Raw genomic sequence first — 21829 nt, forward strand, 5'->3', positions numbered from 1 at the left:
GTGAGAAGACTGGACTTTGACAATTCCCAAAGGTGTCCATTAAGTGCCTTCAGGCAGCTGTATGAAACTGGGCCCAAGATAGGCCTAACCCGAAATTGTATTTCAGTTTTCCCCCTTGATTTTGGTGTCTTTTCATAAATCCATTATTAACTTTTGTTATATACAAATGACAACAAAACAAACACCCAAACACCCCAACCAACAAACAAGTTATTATTAAGACAATACTTTATGCCTACTTTACCAATTTCATGGGGCTGCTACAAACACAAGAAACATGCTTATTGTGTTCATCAGAGTACAGTTGCATGTCGGCATGGGTCTTGGTGTAATCGTCAGTAATCGTAGCAGTAAAGTTGGGCGGGGATCGAGTCTTCAATTTGCCAAATTGCTGGATTTTGACGGCAATCATACCCCGACTTGATAATTATTTGAGGTCGTGGTGATTGGCAAAATCTTCGTAAGGTCGTAGTGCTGTGTGACGGGGTATAAACGGGGTGCTATCAAGGTAGGGATATTATGCCGTGCCTGAGTATTATGATTAAGTGTTTTGTTGAAAAGCAGCTCTGTGAAATTAGGTTTTGCAGGGTTGGAGTTCTTGAAGCTCGTATTAGGTGACTCAATTATATTTACAGATACAACTTAATTACATCAGTATCAAACAAATTGAAGGTGGGGTCATACTTTGGTGAAATGTAAAAGTTCTATCCGAAGGTTTCTAAGTTCTAAAGATGGTAATGATAGTATTAAAGCAACGTGCGAAATTATTTCGTCTAAAATGCCTCCCTTAATTTAGCGTTCAATAAAAGCATTTATATCTCAGAAATGAATAATACATGAATCTTTCCTCATAGTTCTCCGGGTTGGTGTCCGTTCGCGAAAACAGCGGCCAGAGATCCAGCTGGTACCCGCTGTCATCTCACTAAACGTGGATGGATTTGACGATCGTGTGAAAACAAAAACCGTTTTGTGCTGGGGTTTTTGAACAAGTAGACGCTTTATAATGTGCATGGACGTTTATATGTAAGTAGGTCCTTGACAATATCTAGGGGCAGGCACCGTTTGTTTATTAAGTGATTTAAGGCACACACCGGCTTCGTTGGGCCATTTTGGGCTACTCATTGTTTTACAACAACCATCTCCACACATTTTAGCTAAGATTATACACCATACACTAAACTATGTAAATGGTGAGGCGGTGTGTCCCTTAATAAGGAAATAGTACCAACCACCATGCTGCCGGTGTGTCCCTTTAAGGAAATAGTACCAACCACCATGCTGCCAACTAAACCTCAAATCACCGTTATCAGCGTTGTCATCAAGTGAATTAATTAACCTTTACCATCACTTTATTTGATTCCTCCACACTTGCCTACACGTTTCTTGAAATCTCTTGCTGATGGTCGCTTGTTGGCATTTCTGTTCCAGCACTCATTGAGCAGACTCAGCAAACCTCCTGAAATATTGATGTCACTTGGAATCTTCAACTCCACTTGGTCTTCAACACCCATCACACGACGCTCAATCTGGCGTGTATTCAACCCAAAGAAAGGCTCCTCATGACAGATGACTTCCCAAGCCACCACAGCCATGGAGTAGACATCGGCCTTACACATGGCGACTAGGTCTAACTTATCCCCGGCCAAGACCTCAGGAGCGGAGTATTTCGGTGTGCCAACGCCCTGAACAACCTTCGCAACAGACTGCGATGTCTCTGCTTCATTCTTCATCATGCTGAGACCAAAGTCGGAGATCTTTGCAACCACACCATCTTCAGGGATATCGAGCAGTATATTGGTGGACTTGATGTCACAATGTGCCACTTCTTTCTGATGCAGATAATCCAAACCATCTGACATGCCTGCGATTATCTGGTACTGCTCAGCATCGGAGTAGTCAACATCTTCAACATGGAGTGCGTCATAGAGACTGTTCTGCATATACTCAATCACAATAGCCAGGTTTGGTGTGACAATACAAGCACCCAGAAACTTCACAATGTGGGGATGATCTAACTTACAGAGGACTTTAACCTCGTCCTGGAACTGTCTCAGGCGTTTTTGAGACACGCGTTGCACACGGAGTTTCTTGACAGCAACTACACTACCAGCCCACTTGGCAAAGTGGACGTCTCCAAAGCCTCCATATCCGATCTTCTTTCCCAGATTAATCTCTTCGAAGGGTATAACTTGGCCATCATATTTGAAGACTCTGACATCGGTTTGAGCTCGTTTGCCTTGGTTTGACTCCTGCCATTTTGCTTCCTCTTCCTGACGCGTGATATTATTGAAAACTGTCTCCGTCATGTATTCTTTCTCTCGGTCCGAGACCCACGGTCCAAAATCATAATCGTCTGGTTCCTGTCAAAGCAAAACGTCACAAAGTGTAAACTTAGTTAAAAGTGGATGAAAAAGGGGAAAAACGAAAACAAGTAGGCACAATTTAATACAAAGAATAATAAAGTATCATGAATTTAATTGTGTTCATAGGATTTGCGCATTAATTTGTAGTGTTCAATAGACCCATGGAACAAGTTTGTTGTAAGCGCTATGAACCTGGTGGCCAAGGCGCTATGTTTATGATTAACTGATTATTATTTGTAATTTAACCTCTTTGTCGCCCATAGTGATGTAAGTGAATCAAAGCTTAAAGCGTGTTACAGAACCGTCACTTCGACGCCTAGCAAACTCGACACAAGCAAACTTCCTTTGCACGCACAGCACATGAAACACGGCACACACTCAAACACTCAAACACCAGTAGTTGTTTAGGGTGCCAAGTTTGGTAAGTGCCAAAAGTGACAGGCTTTTTGTCACGGCCCCTTAGTTTGGAAAGTACATGAAATAATTGTTATTGTTAATACAGGTAACTGACACAGAGTGCACGCCATTTTACTTACATCATCGAAAAGGAGTACGGAGAGTAAATATTTCATGTAATCTGCTGGCAGACCAGTACTCTTCTCCTTGGACGCTGGCTGACCAGTACTCTTCTCCTTTCCGCGGGAGTTTCTCTTTGGGATCTTTTTGCCGACTCTGCCAAGCTTTCGATTCGCGGCGTTGTCCTTAAAGACGCGGTCTCCAGTTGGCTTTTGTCGGTGATGCGGTTCGGACCAAAGAGGCTTTCCAACACGATCGAGTTTCCTGTTGAGGGGGTTATCCTTGTACACCTTCGTTTCCTCCGACGTACAACTGGATGCTGTCGACCCTTGACCTTTCTCAGATATAGACATTGACCCCAAGGCGGCGCCAACACTTGAAGCACCTGAAGATCGAGACACGGGCATTGAGCCCTTTGGAGCACCAACTCGACCATGGCTTCGGTTGTAGGCGTTGTCGACGTAGGTTCCTTGGCTCGGAACGCTCGAAGCACCACCAGAAGATCGAGACACGGGCATTGAGCCCATTGGAGCACCAACTCGACCATGGCTTCGGTTGTAGGAGTTGTCTACGTAGGTACTGTGGCTGCTAGAGGAACTTGACGCTCCACCACCACCACCACCACCACCACCACCACCAGATGACCTGGAGACTGGCGCAGACCCCATGGCGGCACCAACGCGTCCAAGACTTCTGTTCTGGGCATTGTCAACATAGGTCGTACCTCGTGGCATGGTTGTGTTTTCAAGTCGAATCTGAGTTAAATTTGAATACAGAACAAAGCAATATTGTATTACCGCACACATAGATCCTGTTCTTTCGGTTGGTGGCTAACGCATCAAGTGGCGCCCGTTTTCTTGCCATGTGTTTACAGTGATTCTGTCCCCCGTGATATTTGGGGTGCCCCCCCCCCCCATAATGCCAAACTGTGTACAAACTTCTTCTGACAGCGCCCTCTTTTGAACCATCCTCCTCATCTCAGCCCATGTTGATAGCGAGCTTTTTCAAGACGACGGGAGGTGGGGCCACATAAAAGTAGGTTACCGGTACGTTTATGGATTAAATTGCAGTCAGGAATGCAAGTCGTACCGTTTTTCTTAAAAATATAGGGGTGTCGGAACATATGGGTGTCGGAACATATAGGTTGAGTTGTCGGAACATAGGGGTGTTGGAACATAGGGGTGTTGGACGTTGGGGTGTCGGAACATAGGGGTGTCGGAACATAGGGATGTCAGAATATAGAGCAGTCACCATTTTGACCAAAAGCTGGAGATCTGATCACTTGTTAACAACATTTGCCATCACGACAATAACATCTGCTAAAAGAAAGTGGACACTATAGGTAATTGTCAAAGACGAGTCTTCTTATTTGGTGTATCTCAACATTACATAAAATAACAAACCTATGAAAATTTGACCTCAATCGGTTGTCGAAGTTGCGAGATAATAATGAAAGAAAAAACACCCTTTATTAGATGGTTGATTTCGAGAATACTTCTTTCTTGAAAACTATAGGTCACTTCAGAGAGAGCCGTTTCTCACAATGTTTTATACCTTCAACCTCCCCAATACTCATTACCAAGTAAAGTTTATGCTAATAACTATGTTGAGTAATTACTAATAGTGTCCACTGCCTAGGTTGGTATTTTGGGCATCCAATCTATAGTAATTTCTCGGGGACCATTCGCTGTACATTCTTAGTATTTTCGCTGCATTCTATTTCAATTCTTGGACGTTGCAACCATATTTATCAGAGGCCATTCGGAGCGTTCTGACTGCCCTCGAGATGAAATTCCCTCCCGAATGTCGAAGGCGTCACGAATTATGAAAATTCGTTATACCGGCTGATTCGGTCGCTTACGGTCACAATTCCCCGCTTACGTGCAGGCGCCAAATTTCTTTGCTAGCCTTGTACGCACGCGCAAAAGCCAAAGTCCGCCGCTAACCCGTGAAATACGCTTGCTGTAAGCAGATAATTCCCTGCTTCCGTAAGCGCCGATTTTGTGCGTACGGTAAGCAGAGCCATGAAATCGGCCCAGTAGGGTACGCAAATGTTTGGTCTTATAGCATTTTCAGCATGTACAACATGAATTGAGTGGGGGTCGGTCTCGCACTCGTTCATTTTCTCTAAAACTCCATGTAGCATGATTTGGGGGTCATCAAACTTATTTCAAAATGTTAAAAATTTAATGACAATTAAATTGCAATTAAAACAAGTTCAAATTGATTTAAATGTGAACCATTTTAAAATGGATCACCGCCGATATATTAAAAACATATTTGATGAAATTGCATCCGCGAGAAACTGATTTACTTAATTTGAACTTTCTATAGGAGTATAGGCCCTACCGCGATTTTTCTGTGGAATGACAACATTACATTAAATGGGGACAGACGATGAATGCAATTTTGTGCATTTCGTTTTTCATGAAACCGCGGCAACAACGTTTTTACATGTAGGCTTACGACGTCCACTATTCGACGACCGACGATTTCCGGCTGGCGGGTATGCCAAAATGTCACTACTTTTAGCCTTAACCTCGTACAAAACGGTTACTTACCTTTTTATATCAACGCAGTCGAAAGTCTCAAGCTATAAAACTTTGTGGTCACTAAAAGGCATCAAACAAGACCTCGAGTTAAATATTATTTGTAAATGTTATTTGTAAAGTGAACGAATAATGCTGTGCGCCAAATTTGCAGCCGATATGGTTCATTGCGTGACAATGGTTTTTTCTTTGGTAAATCCCAGTATGAGAAACTGCCTGTTTCACACGGTCGTCCTGAATCCAATGTGAACCCGGAAACTAGAATGTCAACTAAACATTAAACAGTGCAGTTATCATAACAAGTTAAATTGTATGAGCTTGGTTCTCAGTTATCTAAAATCTGAAATGTAAAACTGCTGTTGTGTATAATTATCGTGATAACTTTTATTTATTTATTTGTGACACCAGTATATGTTATTGGAGTAAAAAATAAAAGTGTCTTGAAGAGACTAGAGAATAGCTGTTGCCTTTATTATGATTTATTCACGATCTTGAAAATAGAGGAGGGAACAGAGTTCGTTTTAAGTGTTGTCACATTATACATTGTCCTGTCATTATATTTACATAACCTCTTTACTATGCAGAGAAGTATTCAAAGTCGCATATACCACAACCATATAGAAACTGAACCTTTGTTTCTTTTACATTTATGTTTCACGTTAATTGTTACAATAGTAAATAATATTTTTATTTTCTGTTATACCTTTAACTCAAACTATTTAAAAACATTCACCACTTTGAACTGATTTAAAGCCACTCAACAATATTTACAAATCGGTGTATAACAAGAAAAGTCATGTTTATAAACACAACTGCCCTGCAAGCCATTCGGTTTCTTGACATTTGACACATGTAGAACAGTTTTTGTTTTTTCACACGTTATTTAATTATAAAAATTCGTCATACCGGCTGCTTCGGCTGGATTCCTGCTGATTCTGAATAAAAGTGACAGTGCCTTTCTGTGAATAAACAGTAAGGTACGCAAATGTTTGGTCTTATAGCATTTTCAGCATGTACAACATGAATTGAGTGGGGTCGGTCTCGCACTCGTCCATTTTCTTTAACTACATGTAGCATGATTTGGGGGTCATCAATCTCAACAACTTTATAATTTTACAAAATAACAATTAAAACAAGTTAAATTTGATTTAATGTGAACCTTTTTTTAATGGACCACCGCCGATACATTTAAATATTTGAGGTAATTGCACCCGCGAGAAACCGATTTTATTAATTTGAACTTTCTGTAGGAATATAGGCCCTACCACGACTTTTCTGTTGAATGACAACATTACATTAAATGGGGACAGACGATGAATGCAATTTTGTGCATTTCCTTTTTCATTGAACCGCAGCAACAACGTTTTTTTACATGTAGGCTTACGACGTCCACTATTCGACGACCGACGATTTCCGGCTGGCGGGTATGCCAAAATGTCACTACTTTTAGCCTTAGCCTCGTACAAAACGGTTACTTACCTTTTTATATCAACGCAACTGCAAAGTCTCAAGCTATAAAACTTTGTGGTCACTAAAAGGCATCAAACAAGACCTCCACACATTTCGTATTTTACCCATTTCTATTACGTATAGCGCTGGCACGGTGCCAAAGGAGTAGTAGGCCTACGTGTACACACACACAGCACACAAACTGGACCTCCATCGTGCACAACAATTTTCACGAAGAATCACTTGCATTATATTAAACAAATTATTACTCAGTAGTAATACTCACTAATACAATGAAAAAACAGATTCGTAATGGCGGTCGGTACCGAGACATTGATTTCAAAACCAGTTTTATTTTGCATACGCGTTCTCTAAACAGAAGCTGGACTGCAGTGCCAGGCTACTTATCCCATTCCTGTTAGGACAAATAGCCACTGAACAGAATTTTGTAACATCAATTTTGCTTCTCCAACAAACCTTACCATGTCCCAAATTGTTGGAAAATCCCAACTGTTGTTGGGACATCAGTCTCACCAGTATAGTATTGGCCACTATCAAGTTAGGACTGAAGAACTGTATCTGGTTAAAAGATAAGACCGTGAGCAACGACTCCTGAAGAAAACACAGATCTTGTCTTAAATTATATAACAACAAGTTTACTTTTGGCAATACAAAGTACAGGGGATGTGCTAGACATGTAGGTTTGGTCCCCTACTTTCCACTCTTGGGCTTGGCTACTCCTACGACATCCCCTTGCACAAATCATAGAGCCAGGAGAGAACAAACCACCCTATGCACAAATAGAGCAAGTGGCTTATAGCCTCTCAAACTTCTAAAATCTGTCAAGTGTACTGAATATTTCCCCCCAAATTGTTACAAATAAATGGTAAGTAAATTAACATAACTCACTTAGAAGGCTCCAGACTTGAAAGTTTCTTGAAAATGATCACCACAATGATGTCAGAGCTGGTGAATTGTCGAACAGTTGAAATTAACATTCATAAGAAACACAGCCTCACTCTAGTATACTGATGTATACTGCCCGTATGGGCGGCCAAAAGGGCCAAAAGCTAAATAAAATAAAAACTAACTAACTATATTTTTGAAAACTAACATAAAAAACGAAAACCAAAGAACAATTACAATTAATAAAAGATAAACAATAATACCAATAATAAAACAAACGAAATTTATGTGTTGATCGTAAATACAGAGCACCAAAAGTGTAAAATGAATAAAAAAAAAAAAAAAAAAAAAAAAAAAAAAAAAAACAGCATACTGTTAATTTAGACTAAAGGGAAAAGATGAACAATTAATAAAAACTTGAAACAGTATGAACAAATATTATCCACTAGAAAAAAATATTACACTAAATTTAAAAAAGGTTATAATTAAAAAATGTTTGTCCCTTTAAAAATAAAGACACGAAATGATTTTAAATTAACAATAAAAGAAAACTATCAAAAAAAATAATCCATTTGAAAAAAACGGCACTAAATTAAAAATAAATAATAATAAAAGAAATGTTTGTCCCTTAAAAATAATTAAACGAAATGTTTTTAAAACCAACAAGAAAAAAAAAACTATCAAAAAAAAATAATCCATTAGAAAAAGAATTCACAAAAAAAAAAAAAAAAAAAATTAATAATAAAAATTGTTTGCCCTGATAAATAATAACACGAAATGTTTTAAATTAAAATTAAAAAAAAATTACACTTTATATATATTTTTTTATTAATTCTTACTTAAAAACCACAAACGTAAACTAAAATTGCACAGAGACAATATTGTGTAAAGGACAAATTTTGTAAAGGACACATTTTTTAAAGGACAAATTTCAGAATCAATGAACACAAGTTTTTACTAACTGACCATAAATGAACATAGAGGGCGCGCATGATGGCGAGTCGCGATTTTTTTTCTTTTTATAGGCCAAGATTTTCCCATTGGCTGCAAAAAGCGCAAGACGGCATCTTTCATCGTACATCACTTCTCGCCGGGCCAGTGTTCCCCTATTATTAGAGCTATAATTTGCTCTATGGTCTCAGATGCTGGCCATGCAATTGCAAGACGACTTAAAAGTAAAAAAATAATGTTGTACGTGGTGTGTATAATACCATATTGAGCAAGCAGCTGAAAGCTGGCCTACTCCGACTGGTGGCTTACGATCAGGAATAACATGAAAATAAAATCAAATCAGTGATACAGTTTGCTCTGATTACCAAATGAAAAGAAATTGTGGACTTATGGCTGGTGCCCGACTAAATTTGTTGATAGTGAGGAAATTTTGTTAGCAGTATGATTTGGTAAACAAATGAAACTGGTGGGCCCTGTTAATATTCACAGTGAAAGATTTTTTAATCTTTGGGGAAGGGAATCTTGAGGTATTCGAAAGTGTCCTTAAACCTTTGTGAGATCAGTTTTGAAACGTAAGTGATGCTGCAACTCTTGAAACGTGAGCCTATCGACTCGGGATTGAAAGCGTACCTTTTGATGTTGTAACTTGGAACCTAAATGTGTCTTGGAATGTAAAGAGTAGCTGCGTGCTTGGAACGTAACCAATTTTTTGGAACGCTACGAGCAATTTACATATTTCATGGGAAGGGTCTATTCCCTGTTTCCACAAGCGTCGATACGCACAGTAAATTACAGACCCATGAATTGGGGGCTCCAGTGCAGGCTGTGTACTTAAAACAAACTTAAAAAAAGAATTCCCGAATTTACAAGAGCTTTTCTTTCTTCAAGTAGCACACACATGATCAGCCATGAAACACAGGTTTTATCAATGATAGTACGATCTTTGGTTTTTATTGCACCACCATGCACGGACTGTACATGGAGCTGAGGTATGGACTGTACATTGAACATGTACACCGACCCATTACGGCTCCATGAAATCACATGTTTCAACCCGTAGAGCTATTCTAATAACATGATAATAGCTTTATTAATAGGGGAACACTGACCCGGCGAGAAGTGATATACGATGAATGATGCTGTCTTGCAGCCAATGGGAAAATCTTGGACAAAGTCTTGGCCTTAAAATCCACTGGGAAAAGAAACTCGCGATTCGCCATTATGTGCGCCCTCTATGTTCATTTATGGTCAGTTCGTAAAAACTTTTGTTCGTTGATTCTAGAAATTTGTCCTTTACAAAATTTGTCCTTTACACATTATTTGTCTTTAGTTTGACGCCCTCAATGTTTGTTTCGCTTTTTTGTTTTAACGTAGCTTGTGCAATTTTAGTTTACGTTGGTGGTTTTTAGGTAAGAATTAATAAAAATATGTATATAAAGTGTAATTTTTTGTAAGGATAATTTTTTAATTTTTTATTTAAAAACATTTTTTATTGTTACCTTTTTTTAATTTGGTTATTTTTTTTCTAATGGATTATTTTTTCGATAGTTTTTTTCTTGTTAATTTTAAAAACATTTCGTGTAATTATTTTTAAGGGACAAACATTTCTTTTAATATTAATTTTTTTAATTATTTATTGTGATTTTTTTCTAATGGATTATTTTTTGGGAAGTTTTCTTTTATTGTTTATTTAAAAACATTTTCGTGTATTTTTTTTTAAAGGGACAAACATTTTTTTATCATAACCTTTTTTTTAATTTAGTGTAATTTTTTTCTAGTGGATTAAATTAACAGAATGCTGTTTTTTATTTTATTTTAATTTATTCATGTTAAACTTTTGGTGCTCTGTATTTACGATCAACACATAAATTTCGTTTGTTTTATTATTGGTATTATTGTATATCTTTAATTAGTTGTAGTTGTTCTTTGATTTGCGCTTTTTATGTTAGTTTTAATAAATATTGTTAGCTTTTATTTTATTTAGCTTTTGGCCCTTTTGGCCGCCCATAGGCCCGTGCTTGTACATTATATACATGCGTACTGTTTAACATCACAGACACAAATGAACTATACCGAATTCGTTACAGAGGACAAACGTGCATGTGACAGGTATTTATTCTTATAACCCTGGAATTGGTTTGACCTTGGAGGTAGGGTTCGACTAGTGCCCTGTTTTGGTTCCCATAGATAACTCAACAGGTAATCGGTCTGACCACTCCCATGTACAGTTCCGTTGTATTGTTTACACCCCGCTAGATGATGAAAATCCTTTACACAAATATTTCTAAATGTAATGTGGGTGAGGGTGTTATACGCCTCTCTTAATATTTATGCGTGACGTCATAATTCTAACCCAAAATTAGGCTATGGCGCACATCCGCCACTACTTGCAGTGGCTGCGCCCACAGCCTCGTTTTGGGTTAGAGTGACGACGTACCTTAGCACACATATTAAGAGAGACGTATTCGGAGGTACAGAGGTTATAATAACTTTGTATATTTGGACTGAGAATTGTATTTAAAATGATTGAGAGTGTTAAGCGCTAAAGATTCATATAACATTCATAAGATTTCTATACTTTTATTATTTGGGTTGTTTTTCTTTGATTCTTTTTTTTTTGTCCTTTTTTTGTGTCTCAAGAAAAAATTATATAAGTGTTTTGCCATTTGTTTCTCTCTATCCATGCCCTTTAAACTAAATTTATGTATACTTATTTCGACTTGTTTGTTTGGTGATGTTTTGGTGTATAGTTTTGGTAATTCCCCATAAGGGAGCGACTTATTGATAAAATGAATGTTTCTTGAAATCGATGTTAAAGGTTAGTTGTGAATGTAATGTTGTATAGGCCCGTATTGTTTATTTTTTTTTTTTTTTAGGGGGTGTGTGTTTGTCTCTTCATTTCGTTCTTTTAGATTTGTAAATTGCTGATTAGTTTAACAAAAATGGTAGTGTTACAGGGGTGTGGGTGCCACAAGATAGTTGTTCAATTGTGTGTTACCTTGTTGGTCTAATTACTATGCTAAAGATTGAAATAAGATTGAAGATTGAAATATGAAGTACATTATAACAAAGGATAATATGAGGTCATGTCTCGTAACGGTATAATATCCTCCTCAACAATAGGATAAATCCGACAAAAAAAGGCTTGAATAGTCACAGCCAATACGCAGAGTTTATCCGACTGAAAGGGAAGAAAGTAAACACCTTATAAAAAACGCATTGGTTGGCGGTCCGCAGGTTCAATCGTGTTGAACAGATGGTAGCGAAAAAGTTCAACGTTATATCTGCAAAATTTTATTGAAAATAAACACATTGAATGATTGGTTGCTTTCTTTGATTTATTGTTTGCTTTATTTCCAATAACACTACTATTTTTAGAATCTTGGGCCCTTTACTTGTGCATCGCGATCTATGGAGCGTCACGTCCCACAATACATATTGTTAAGTTGTTACAGCACTAAATAAAGCCAGTTTTCGGAACATGCTGGGTGTGCCACAAATCTATCTACTGTTGTTTACCAACGCTTTTTGTTGGTGGTGGGGGGGGGGGGGGGGGGAAGAGCGCCGGAGATTATTGGAAGTCCGAGGTCGCCACCCCTAAAGTGATCCCACGGCGACCTTCTTCACCAAGCAACAGGTGACCTGTATCAAAACCAGACAACACACCGCTCACAATACACTGACCAGAATGTTTATTGTAAGGAGAGGTTGGGCTCGAATTACATGCTTACTTTATTTGTGTAAGCCCCCTCCCCCAACCCCAAAATGGTATTAATTCCCACAGGCTCCTTCCAGCCTATAGCCCTATAGTTACCCAATGTTTCCAAAATTATAAAGCTTCCGTTTGATCCCATCCTTGTCCGCTTGTCATGGTGTTTGGAAGTCAATGCTTTTTTATAAATTATTCTCCATTTAATCTTTTCAACAAATGAGTCACCTGTCAGAAAGATATCTAGGAAGTCTGGTAACAACATCGACCACTGGTTGACATGGTCGGTCGCCTGCGAAACATCAATCTGAGTTTACTTCATTCATTCAATGCAAATTCGTGAGATTTGTTTCGGGTTTTGTCCTGTCACCCAGGCTCTTCGACCCCCTGCACGGCAATGAATGAACCACTCCGGAGAACCATGCTTAGCACAACACGAAAGTAACCCGACCAAAAAGGGCGGATCGACGCCGGGTGGGCGGGCAAGGGGCAATGAGTGAACCAATCCGGAGAATCATCTGCGAAACACTGTCCAATGAGTCTCCTGTCATAAACATTTCTACACTGTTAAAAGAGCTGGGCAAAATATCGCTGGGTAAACGCCATTTGTGATTTGTTGGGAAATTTTTGTTCAACTATTGAGTAAACTTTAGGGTTGGTTAAGATAAAAAAGTTACCAACGTTGAGTATAGTTTAAACAACAATTGTTGGATAAACATTGTCCAATTAATTGGTATTGTTTATTAGATTTATCCAACCACGAATTTCTGGGTAGAAATTGGAGAAACACTCCCGGCAGATGGGCATTATGGCGTGAAAGGGTGTGACGTTAACCATTTTGTTGTGAACTTTGTTATCGTGCGCACACGCGCTCATTACCAAGTCATGAAAGTTATAATGCGACGTCGATGATGGCTGACCACCAAGTGTTGAGATTACTGGAGGAGTGTGGCGTTAGCTCCCTAACGGACGTTTTCTGAGGTGAGAATTGAAAAATGTATCTCTAAAGTTTAAAAGTACATGTTCTTATTATGATTTAGATCAAGAACGTGTGGGCCTGTCCGAAAACTCGGCTTGAGCTGTGAATGCATGGCCTACCGCACGTTATCGCAGTTTCAGGGACATCATCGACACACAACACACACACGACGCCACACGCAGAGCCATGCCTAGCCCTTGTGTAGTAGTAGTAGTAGCCTATATAACGTCCAATAGTGTCCTTAGTTAACCCCCTTATCATTAACTTTGATTGATAATATCCCTTGATATAAAACATGTAGATGAACTTGGGTGAACATGTAATGTATGTAGCAATTAAAACAGCATGGGTTTGGTAGGCCTCTTCAAGGAATGGGAAAACTTTGTTAATTATCTCCAAAGATTTGGTATTTTCTCCTTAGAAAATGGGTAATCGGTTCTGTTCTTCCAAAACGTTGAGTACATGCTATTATCTTGCCCAACTGTTTGCTTACTGATCTAAAAAAGTTGGGTTACATGTTCCTGATCTCCCCAAGGGTTGGGTACATGTGCACCGCCAATTATATTCTCCCTAAATAGTGGGCGCATGTTCTCCTATACCAAGCAGTGGGGGTACGTGACACTGTTTTACCTGGGTCCGGGGTATGTCCCTATTTTTCCCTGATGCTGACAATTTGGAAACAAAATGACCACTTCTTGAAAAAAAAGTGAACACAAAAATCAAAGCAAAAAAAAGGACCCTTAAATTTACCAAAGTGACACTAGTTTTAAGAGTATTGGAAGCAGTGCATAGTTACACACAGCTACTTTTAAGATAGGATAGCTATGCCCATGCGTAACAGCTTTGCAATTAAATTTATTTTTGTTTACAACTCATACAGATAATGAGATTGACATGCAGGCAATGAAGGTGCTGACCGAGGCAGATAATTTGCAACTTATTCCCAAAATCATCCATCGACACTAAACGGGTAAGTGATGAATTTCTCTGAAAACGAGCAGCCTTGCTTTGGTCTTCTATTTGTCACTGTTATCTGAATTTGTTTTATTTAAATGACTCCAGTATGTTTTGAAAACCCAATTTCATGAATCATTTGTTTTCAGAAATAATTACAATTCTTACAAACCCAACACAAAATAATAGTAACACACATGTCTCTAGTAAATTACTGTTACTCTTCTCAGTATACGGATCTGTCCTGGTGTTCGTGCGTGGTTGTCTTCAGATTGTGCCGTCACCTTGTAAACCCTAACAAGGCGCTTTAAACAGCTCTCATAACTCAAAAAAATAACTCTGTATATCCTCTTGTTAAATAAAATAATAATGATCACTTACTTGACATTTGAATGTTATATTAGGCGCTATATCTTAAGAACTGAGTATTAGGACATTAACAAGTTTTATTAATTATTCTTTTTATGCCACAGGATATCATAATGCCACACTACCTGAAGGATAGACACAACGCTTCATCCCCAGCCCTTTGTGCTATCATTAGGCAGCGCTGATCTGGAGTCAAATGCTTTTCCACAAACATCAGTCATGAAAGCAGTAGATGTGTACTACAAGGCACACTATGTGCTGGACTGCAAATACCAAGTTCAGTGCCAGGGGTATGGACTTTTTTTGAAACGTGTGTGTTCAGCCAGCAAGGTGTGCAATAGAGAGAAACCGTCACACTGAGAGGTCTAATGGCTTATCTTGCACATTAAAACGTGCTGGAAGTCACTGCAGTAATACTGCACCCATCGAAAAAGTTAAAAGGCTACCTAACAAGTTATAATTATTGTAGTCGGTGTGTGAGAGAATCACATTATAAAACTTTGTTTTGAAAAAACATGTTGTTGTTGTTGTTGTTGTTTTTTTTTTTTTTTTTGGGGGGGGGGTATGTGTATAAGTTAGCAGCTTTAAAGGTTTCATTAGTAAACATAATACAATTTAAAAGTGTAAGTCCCTGTCAAAAAAATTACAACTCTTGTTTGTATTTTGTTTAGAAAGTACTTTGCTTTACAAAATAATCTTTGTTTTGAAAGTCACTGCAGCAATATCTGCTATAAACCCATTTAAAATTATGTAAGGCTACCCAACAAGTTGATCCTTAGGGAGTCTTATTATAGATGGTGTGTAAGAGAAGCAGATTCTTAACTTTGGTATGAAACAATGTTATGAGTAAATATATTACATTTTGAAAGTGTACATCCCAGTAACGTCCGACCTGTCTGACTTGTCATGCAAGTGTCATCAAATTGAAGTACTTTGCTTTACACAATACCTCTCATTGTTTTGAAAGTCACTGCAGCAATGTCTGCTGAACCCATTTACAAGTATATAAGGCTACCTAACAAGTTGATCCTTAGGCAGTCATATTGTAGTCGGAGAGTAAAAGAAGCAGATTCAAAAAAATTGTTTTAGTTTGAAACAAACAGGCTTTTTCCGTTGATTTTTTTCTGGGGGATGGGGTGTTTAAGTCAGCAGCTTTAACGGTTTTATGAGTAATATAGCCTATGTTTGTATTTATTTGTGCAAAAACTTTGTTTCATTGCTTGTTTGATGTTCACAAATAAAAAAGGAAAAGCAAAGAAGTACTTTCTGAAGTCTTTCATTAATGTTTGTGCTAATTACTCAACTGTTGGATGAATAACTTGGTTCAATCTAGTCTCAACAACTGAGCTTTAGTAATGGATTTGTGCCCAACAATTTACAAAAACCAACGGAAATTTACCACCAAGTGGTCATTATCATGATACACGGTTGCCCATCTATTGCATAGTCATATTCCAACTACTAAGCAGTTATTCTAAAAGGTTGACCAATATATGAGGAAACATGGTTATACAACGTGTGTGTAACTGTTACTACCCAAGAATTGGGAGACTTATTATTACCAACCCTTGGACATACTAAACAAACCAAAGGTTGGGCAGAAGTAAATTCCCAACTTGTGTGTAGGTCGTTTGCTCAATCATTAAGCAATGACATTGACCAACGACCGTTGGGCTATAATTGCCCAATAGATGTTGAAGCTGACTATTGTACCAACGTTGGGCAATAAGTTGGGCAATTTTTTGCCCAAAGTTCTAACAGTGTAGGAAGTCTGATAACAACATCGACCAGTGGTTGACACACGGTCGCCGCCCAAACTTCCTCCAATCAGACAACTCGTAAGTGGGAGTTCGGGTCAGGGTTTTGTAGACTTGCAAAGCGACGTTTAAAACGACACAATCGTGTTGAATTCCACAACGATGTTGTTGAATTCGGCAAGGATGCCATGCCACTGGACCTTCTAATTTCAATCGAAGATGGAGCGGGTTACGCTTTTAATAGTATAGATAAACTGACACAAGCGTTCATGTGTTGGGTTAGCCTTTTCTCAAGGCCCTTGTTGCTTGGACAGCTTCGTAGAACCGCGGTCCCAAGCGAGTGAGCGACTGGAACGGGAGAACACACAGTGCCCCACGCGAGTTGCGAAGCCACAGGGGCATTATTCACCTTTTATAAACAAGAATGGTTCCAAATGTTTTCTTTGCAAGGAAATTGTTATCGGCCAGTTTTTCACGTCCTCTTCCAATGAAGCTTTAAAATATGATTTGTAAAGTGAACAAATAATGCTGTGTGCCAAATTTGCAGCCGTTTTGGTTCACTTTCATTGTATAAGGCATTTAAAAAGTTCAAAGTGATCTTTTTTGCGTGACAATGTTTTTTTTCGTTGGGAAATCCCAGTATGAGAAACTGCCTGTTAAACACGGCCGTCCTGAATCCAATGTGAACCCGGAAATTAGAATGTCAAAGCTAAACATTAAACAGTGCATTTATCTTGAAAAAGTTAAATTGTATGAGTTTGGTTCTCAGTTTATAAATCTTAAATATAAAACTGCATATATGATTATCGTGATAAATTGATTTATTTGTGACACCAGTATGTTATTGGAGTAAAAAATGTCTTGAAGAGACTAGAGAATAGCTTTTGCCGTTATTATGGTATATTCACGATCTTGAAAACAGAGGAGGGAACAGAGTTTAAAGTGTTAAACCGAGGTGATCCCCGGAGCGTTCTACTTTAATAGAACGCTCCGGGGATCACCGAGGTAGTCATAGTTTTAACCATTGCACGAGTAAAAGCAGTCAATATTTGTTTTATAACACCCAAACATTTCTAAATACTGTACTATTAAGTTACAGACCTGAATGCTACAATCCACGGACGATGCGAATACAGATTTCGAAAACTTTTACTGTGCTGCATGTTGTGTCATGTAATCCGAAATTGTTACAGACTATTAATCTATCATCCTCGTATACGCAACGGACGTCTGGGTTCTGCATGCCGTGTGATAGTCTTCGGACTAGCGCATGGCAAACCGATGCACTATCACACGGCAAACCGATGCACTATCACACGGCCGTCGTCTAGTAAAACTAAGACATATCATGTGACGCGCTCTAAACCAATGAAAAAGCAGAATATTGGTAAGGGGTGTTATAATTAATAATATTTGTTTCTGTTGTACCTACATGAATTGAGAGGGGTTCGGTTTCGCGCTCGTCCATTTTTTCTAACTCCATGTAGCATGATTTGGGGGTCATCAATCTCAACAACTTATTCACAAAATGTTACAAATTAAATGGTAATTAAATAACAATTAAAACAAGTTAAATTTAATTTAATGTGAACCTTTTTTTAATGGACCACCGCCGATATATTTAAATATTTGATGTAATTGCACCCAGGACTATAAAACGTTGTGGTCACTAAAAGGCATAATAACAATTTTGACATTGAGTTTTCACCGACACATTTCGTACTGTCCCATTAGTATTACGTATAGTGCTGGCACGGTCCCAAAACGGGTTACACACCTATATTCCATCCGACTCCCTTATGTTCCGATAACTCAGCCTATATTCCGACACCCCTATGTTCCGACACCCCTATATTCAGACACCCCTATATTCCGAACCCTTATGTTCCGACACCCCTATGTTCAGACACCCCTATATTTCGACACCCCTATGTTCCGACACCCCTATGTTCCGACAAGTTATTTTCGCACATGATTACTCTGTTGAACAAAAACACACCTTGTATTGGTTTCCCGGCGAATTTCGGCCGGGAATAGGTTTGAACATTCATAAGTTGAATTTTTTGAAAGTGATTTAATCAAATTAAGATAATCGAATCACACATTATTTTGTTGCTAGTTGGGGCATGCATTTCATTTTGGTGTTGTTATATAAAATACTCGGTACTTTGCTACTGTTAGATGCGTGTACTTGTTGATAACATTTCATGAGCCTTCAATTTATAACAATTCCAACACTCCCCTGCGTTTTTTGCGCCGATGTATAATTTATTTCATTTGCCCCCCCCAAAAAAAATATATATATATATATTTATAATAATGATAAAAATAACAATAATAATAATATGTTAACAACTAATAACAATACATAATTAAGCCCTACCACCCCTTAATTACTCAGTCCTTCTAAATAAACCAAAGTTTTTTAATAGCAGAATAACACTTTTCATACAAATTAAACTCCTCTGGAGTATTAACAGATTCATAAATATGGGTTACCGGTACGTTTATGGACGGTTATGTAGGTTTGGTCCTCCATGCTCTATGGACACGACCACAGATCCCCAAGTGTACTGACCATTGCTCTCTGCTGGCCATTATTGTTTATTATTAATATGTAGGTCATGATGTCACCAATATTATGCTATTTACGCTGACGTCATTAAATGAAGAGTTCCTCAACCCCCACATCTCCCAATTTTCCACTCTGGGCCTCGACTATTCTTTCGACCTTTCTTTGCACAAATTACTCCATGCACAAATACAGCAATGACTGATGATCGCCTCTCAAACTTCTCAAATCTTTCAAGTATACTGAATATTTCCTAAATTTGTTTTTTTTTTTACAAATGAATGTTGAATAAATTAACACAACTCACCTAGAAGGCTCCAGACTTGAAAGTTTCTTGGAAATGTTCACCGCCCACAACGATGTCAGAGTTCGTTGATTGCCAAACAGTTGAAATTAACATTCATAAACCATAAGACACACATGCAGCCTCACTACTGGTGGCCTGTGCTTGTATGTACTTGCATGTAGCATACTGCTTACACCACAGACACATGAACTATTTATACCGAATTCGTTACAGAGGACAAACGTGCACGTGACAGGTGTTTTTTTTTTTTTTTTTTTTTGTAAAGTGAACGAATAATGCTGTGCACCAAATTTGCAGCCGTTTTGGTTAACTTTCATTGTATAAGGCATTTAAAGTATTATTTCGTGACTGTACAATGGTGTTTTTTTTATTGGGAAATCCCCGTATGAGAAACTGCCTGTTTCACACGGTCGCTCTGAATTCAATGTGAACCCGGAAACTAGAATGTCACCGCTAATAAACATTAAACAGTGCAGTTATCATAACAAGTTAAATTGTATGAGTTGGGTTCACAGTTATCTAAAATCGTACATATAAAACTGCATATTGTGTACAATTATCAAGTTTTATTGATTTATTTGTGACACCAGTATGTTATTGGAGTAAAAAACTAAAACTGTCTTGAAGAGAGGAGAATATAGCCTTTGCAATTATTTAAAATGATTTATTCTCGATCTTGAAAATAGGGAACAGAGTTCGTTTTAAGTGTTATCACATTATACATTGTCTCGCCACTATTTACAAACTTCAACACTATGTAGAGAAGTATTCAAAGTCGCATATTATATCAATAGTTATGTTTTGTTTCAAACAAACCACAACCCTATATAGAAACTGAACTTGTGTTAACTTTCTTTTACATATGTTTCATGTTAATTGTGAAAGCTTTTGTTATGATGACTTCCGTAACTATTATTTTTCTGTTGTACCTTAATTCAAACTGTTTAAAACCATTCACCAATTTAAACTGATTTAAAGCCACTCAACAATATCTACAAATCAGTGTAAAACAAGAAAAGTCGTGTTTAAAACACCGTTTCTTGACATTATACATGTAGAACAGTAATGGGTTTTTCACATTAATCTTAGCCAGTGTTGTGCAATGTCATGCTGGGGATACTCTGCCATAGGTGAGGAAGACCAATGGGTGAAAACACTCATACGCCAAAACCCACACTATTTGTAATTGTCGAAGTGTGTTGGGTAGAAGGCTGGAAAAGATGAAATGGGGAGGATATGAGAAGGTGAGGAGGGGTGAGGGGAGGCAGAGGGGTAGTACGGTGGGAAGGCAACATTTCTTTTGTTGTAGCCGTAATAACCTTGACATTTGGCCTAGGGTGCAAAAGCAATAGGCTTCTTGGGGATCACCAAACCAGTCCATAAACCAAGTTTTGAGTTGATATGACAAGTACTTCTCGGACAACATTCCTTTGGCTTTGTTTTAGCCATAATTACCCTTTTTTGGCTATAGTCCAACATCGACAGACCTCTGGGGGTGGGGGGGGGGTGTCCAAAGACCAATCACTAAAACAAAGACCAATCCACAAACCAAGTTCGGAGTTGATATGACAAGTACTGCTCGAGATATTGCTCAGACAACATTCCTTTGTTTTAGACACAACTACCATTTTTTGCCTATAGTCCAACATCGACAGACCTCTGGGGGGGGGGGGGGGGGGGGGGGGGGGGTTGGCGGGGGATCCCAGGACCAATCCAAAAACATAGACCAATCCACAAACCTGTTTATAGTTGATATGACCATGACAAGTACTTCTCGAGATATTGCTAAAACAACAATTCTTTTGTTTTAGTCATAATGACCTAAAAGTTTGGCCTAGGATCCAAAAGCATTAGGCTTCTTTGGGATCCCAAGACCAATCCACAAGCAAAGACTAATCCACAAACCAAGTTTCGAGTTGATATGACAAGTAGGCCATACTTCTTGAGATATTGCTCAGACAACATTTCCTTTGTTTTAACCATAATGACAAATGTGTTTGCCTACAGTCCAAAAAAGGCAGTCAAGGGGGGGGGGGTCCCAAGACCGATCCACATGAACAGTTTTGAGTCCTTCTCTATGTTCTAAGTTACTAGCGGGATGCTGCGCGGCAACCCTGCTAGAAACTTGCGTTTAAAATGCAGCAAATATGTATAGCGTTGAGTACGGGGGAGGGTAAGTGGAGGGTAAGGTCACATTACAAATCACTGTGGCAAACCACCCATCCTAAGTTAAATGAATGTGAGTGTTTTGTGAAATCGTACACTTGCCCGTCTGGTTTCCGTTTCGGCATTGTATGGGATCCCATCCATATTTTCCAGTTTCGAGCGGGTCCCGCGAGTGGTTCTTTCCCAATCCCGTTTATATACCCTGTTGCGTTTATTTTGTTCCTTTTCAGTTTATTATTTTCCTGTCCTGTATATCGTTTTCAAGTCCCTTTTCTTTTTCCC

The 21829-nt window shown here is 38.5% G+C and overlaps 1 protein-coding gene and 1 long non-coding RNA gene across 4 annotated transcripts; one reads left to right on the forward strand and one right to left on the reverse strand.

The window, feature by feature from the left end:
* Nucleotides 1-19698, reverse strand: LOC117303091 (serine/threonine-protein kinase STY46-like). 3 transcript variants are annotated; one of them, XM_033787168.1, is made up of 3 exons: nucleotides 19382-19698; nucleotides 2900-3634; nucleotides 1-2360 (listed from the first exon to the last, which is right to left on the reverse strand). In XM_033787168.1, the coding sequence occupies exons 2-3, from the start codon at nucleotides 3611-3613 to the stop codon at nucleotides 1350-1352; spliced, it is 1725 nt and encodes a 574-aa protein (XP_033643059.1). In that variant the 5' UTR covers nucleotides 3614-3634; nucleotides 19382-19698; the 3' UTR covers nucleotides 1-1349. The 3 variants fall into 3 exon arrangements, with proteins under 3 accessions (XP_033643059.1, XP_033643060.1, XP_033643061.1); XM_033787169.1 differs by lacking the exon at nucleotides 19382-19698 and adding an exon at nucleotides 7787-7867; XM_033787170.1 differs by lacking the exon at nucleotides 19382-19698 and adding an exon at nucleotides 6908-6986.
* LOC117303092 lies at nucleotides 13092-15080 on the forward strand. The gene is made up of 3 exons (XR_004520488.1): nucleotides 13092-13424; nucleotides 14303-14392; nucleotides 14850-15080. It is a non-coding gene; the product is annotated as an uncharacterized LOC117303092 (long non-coding RNA).
* Nucleotides 19699-21829: the final 2131 nt, after the last annotated feature.

Source organism: Asterias rubens, chromosome 19 (genome assembly GCF_902459465.1).
Source record: "Asterias rubens chromosome 19, eAstRub1.3, whole genome shotgun sequence".
Lineage (NCBI taxonomy): Eukaryota > Metazoa > Echinodermata > Asteroidea > Forcipulatida > Asteriidae > Asterias > Asterias rubens.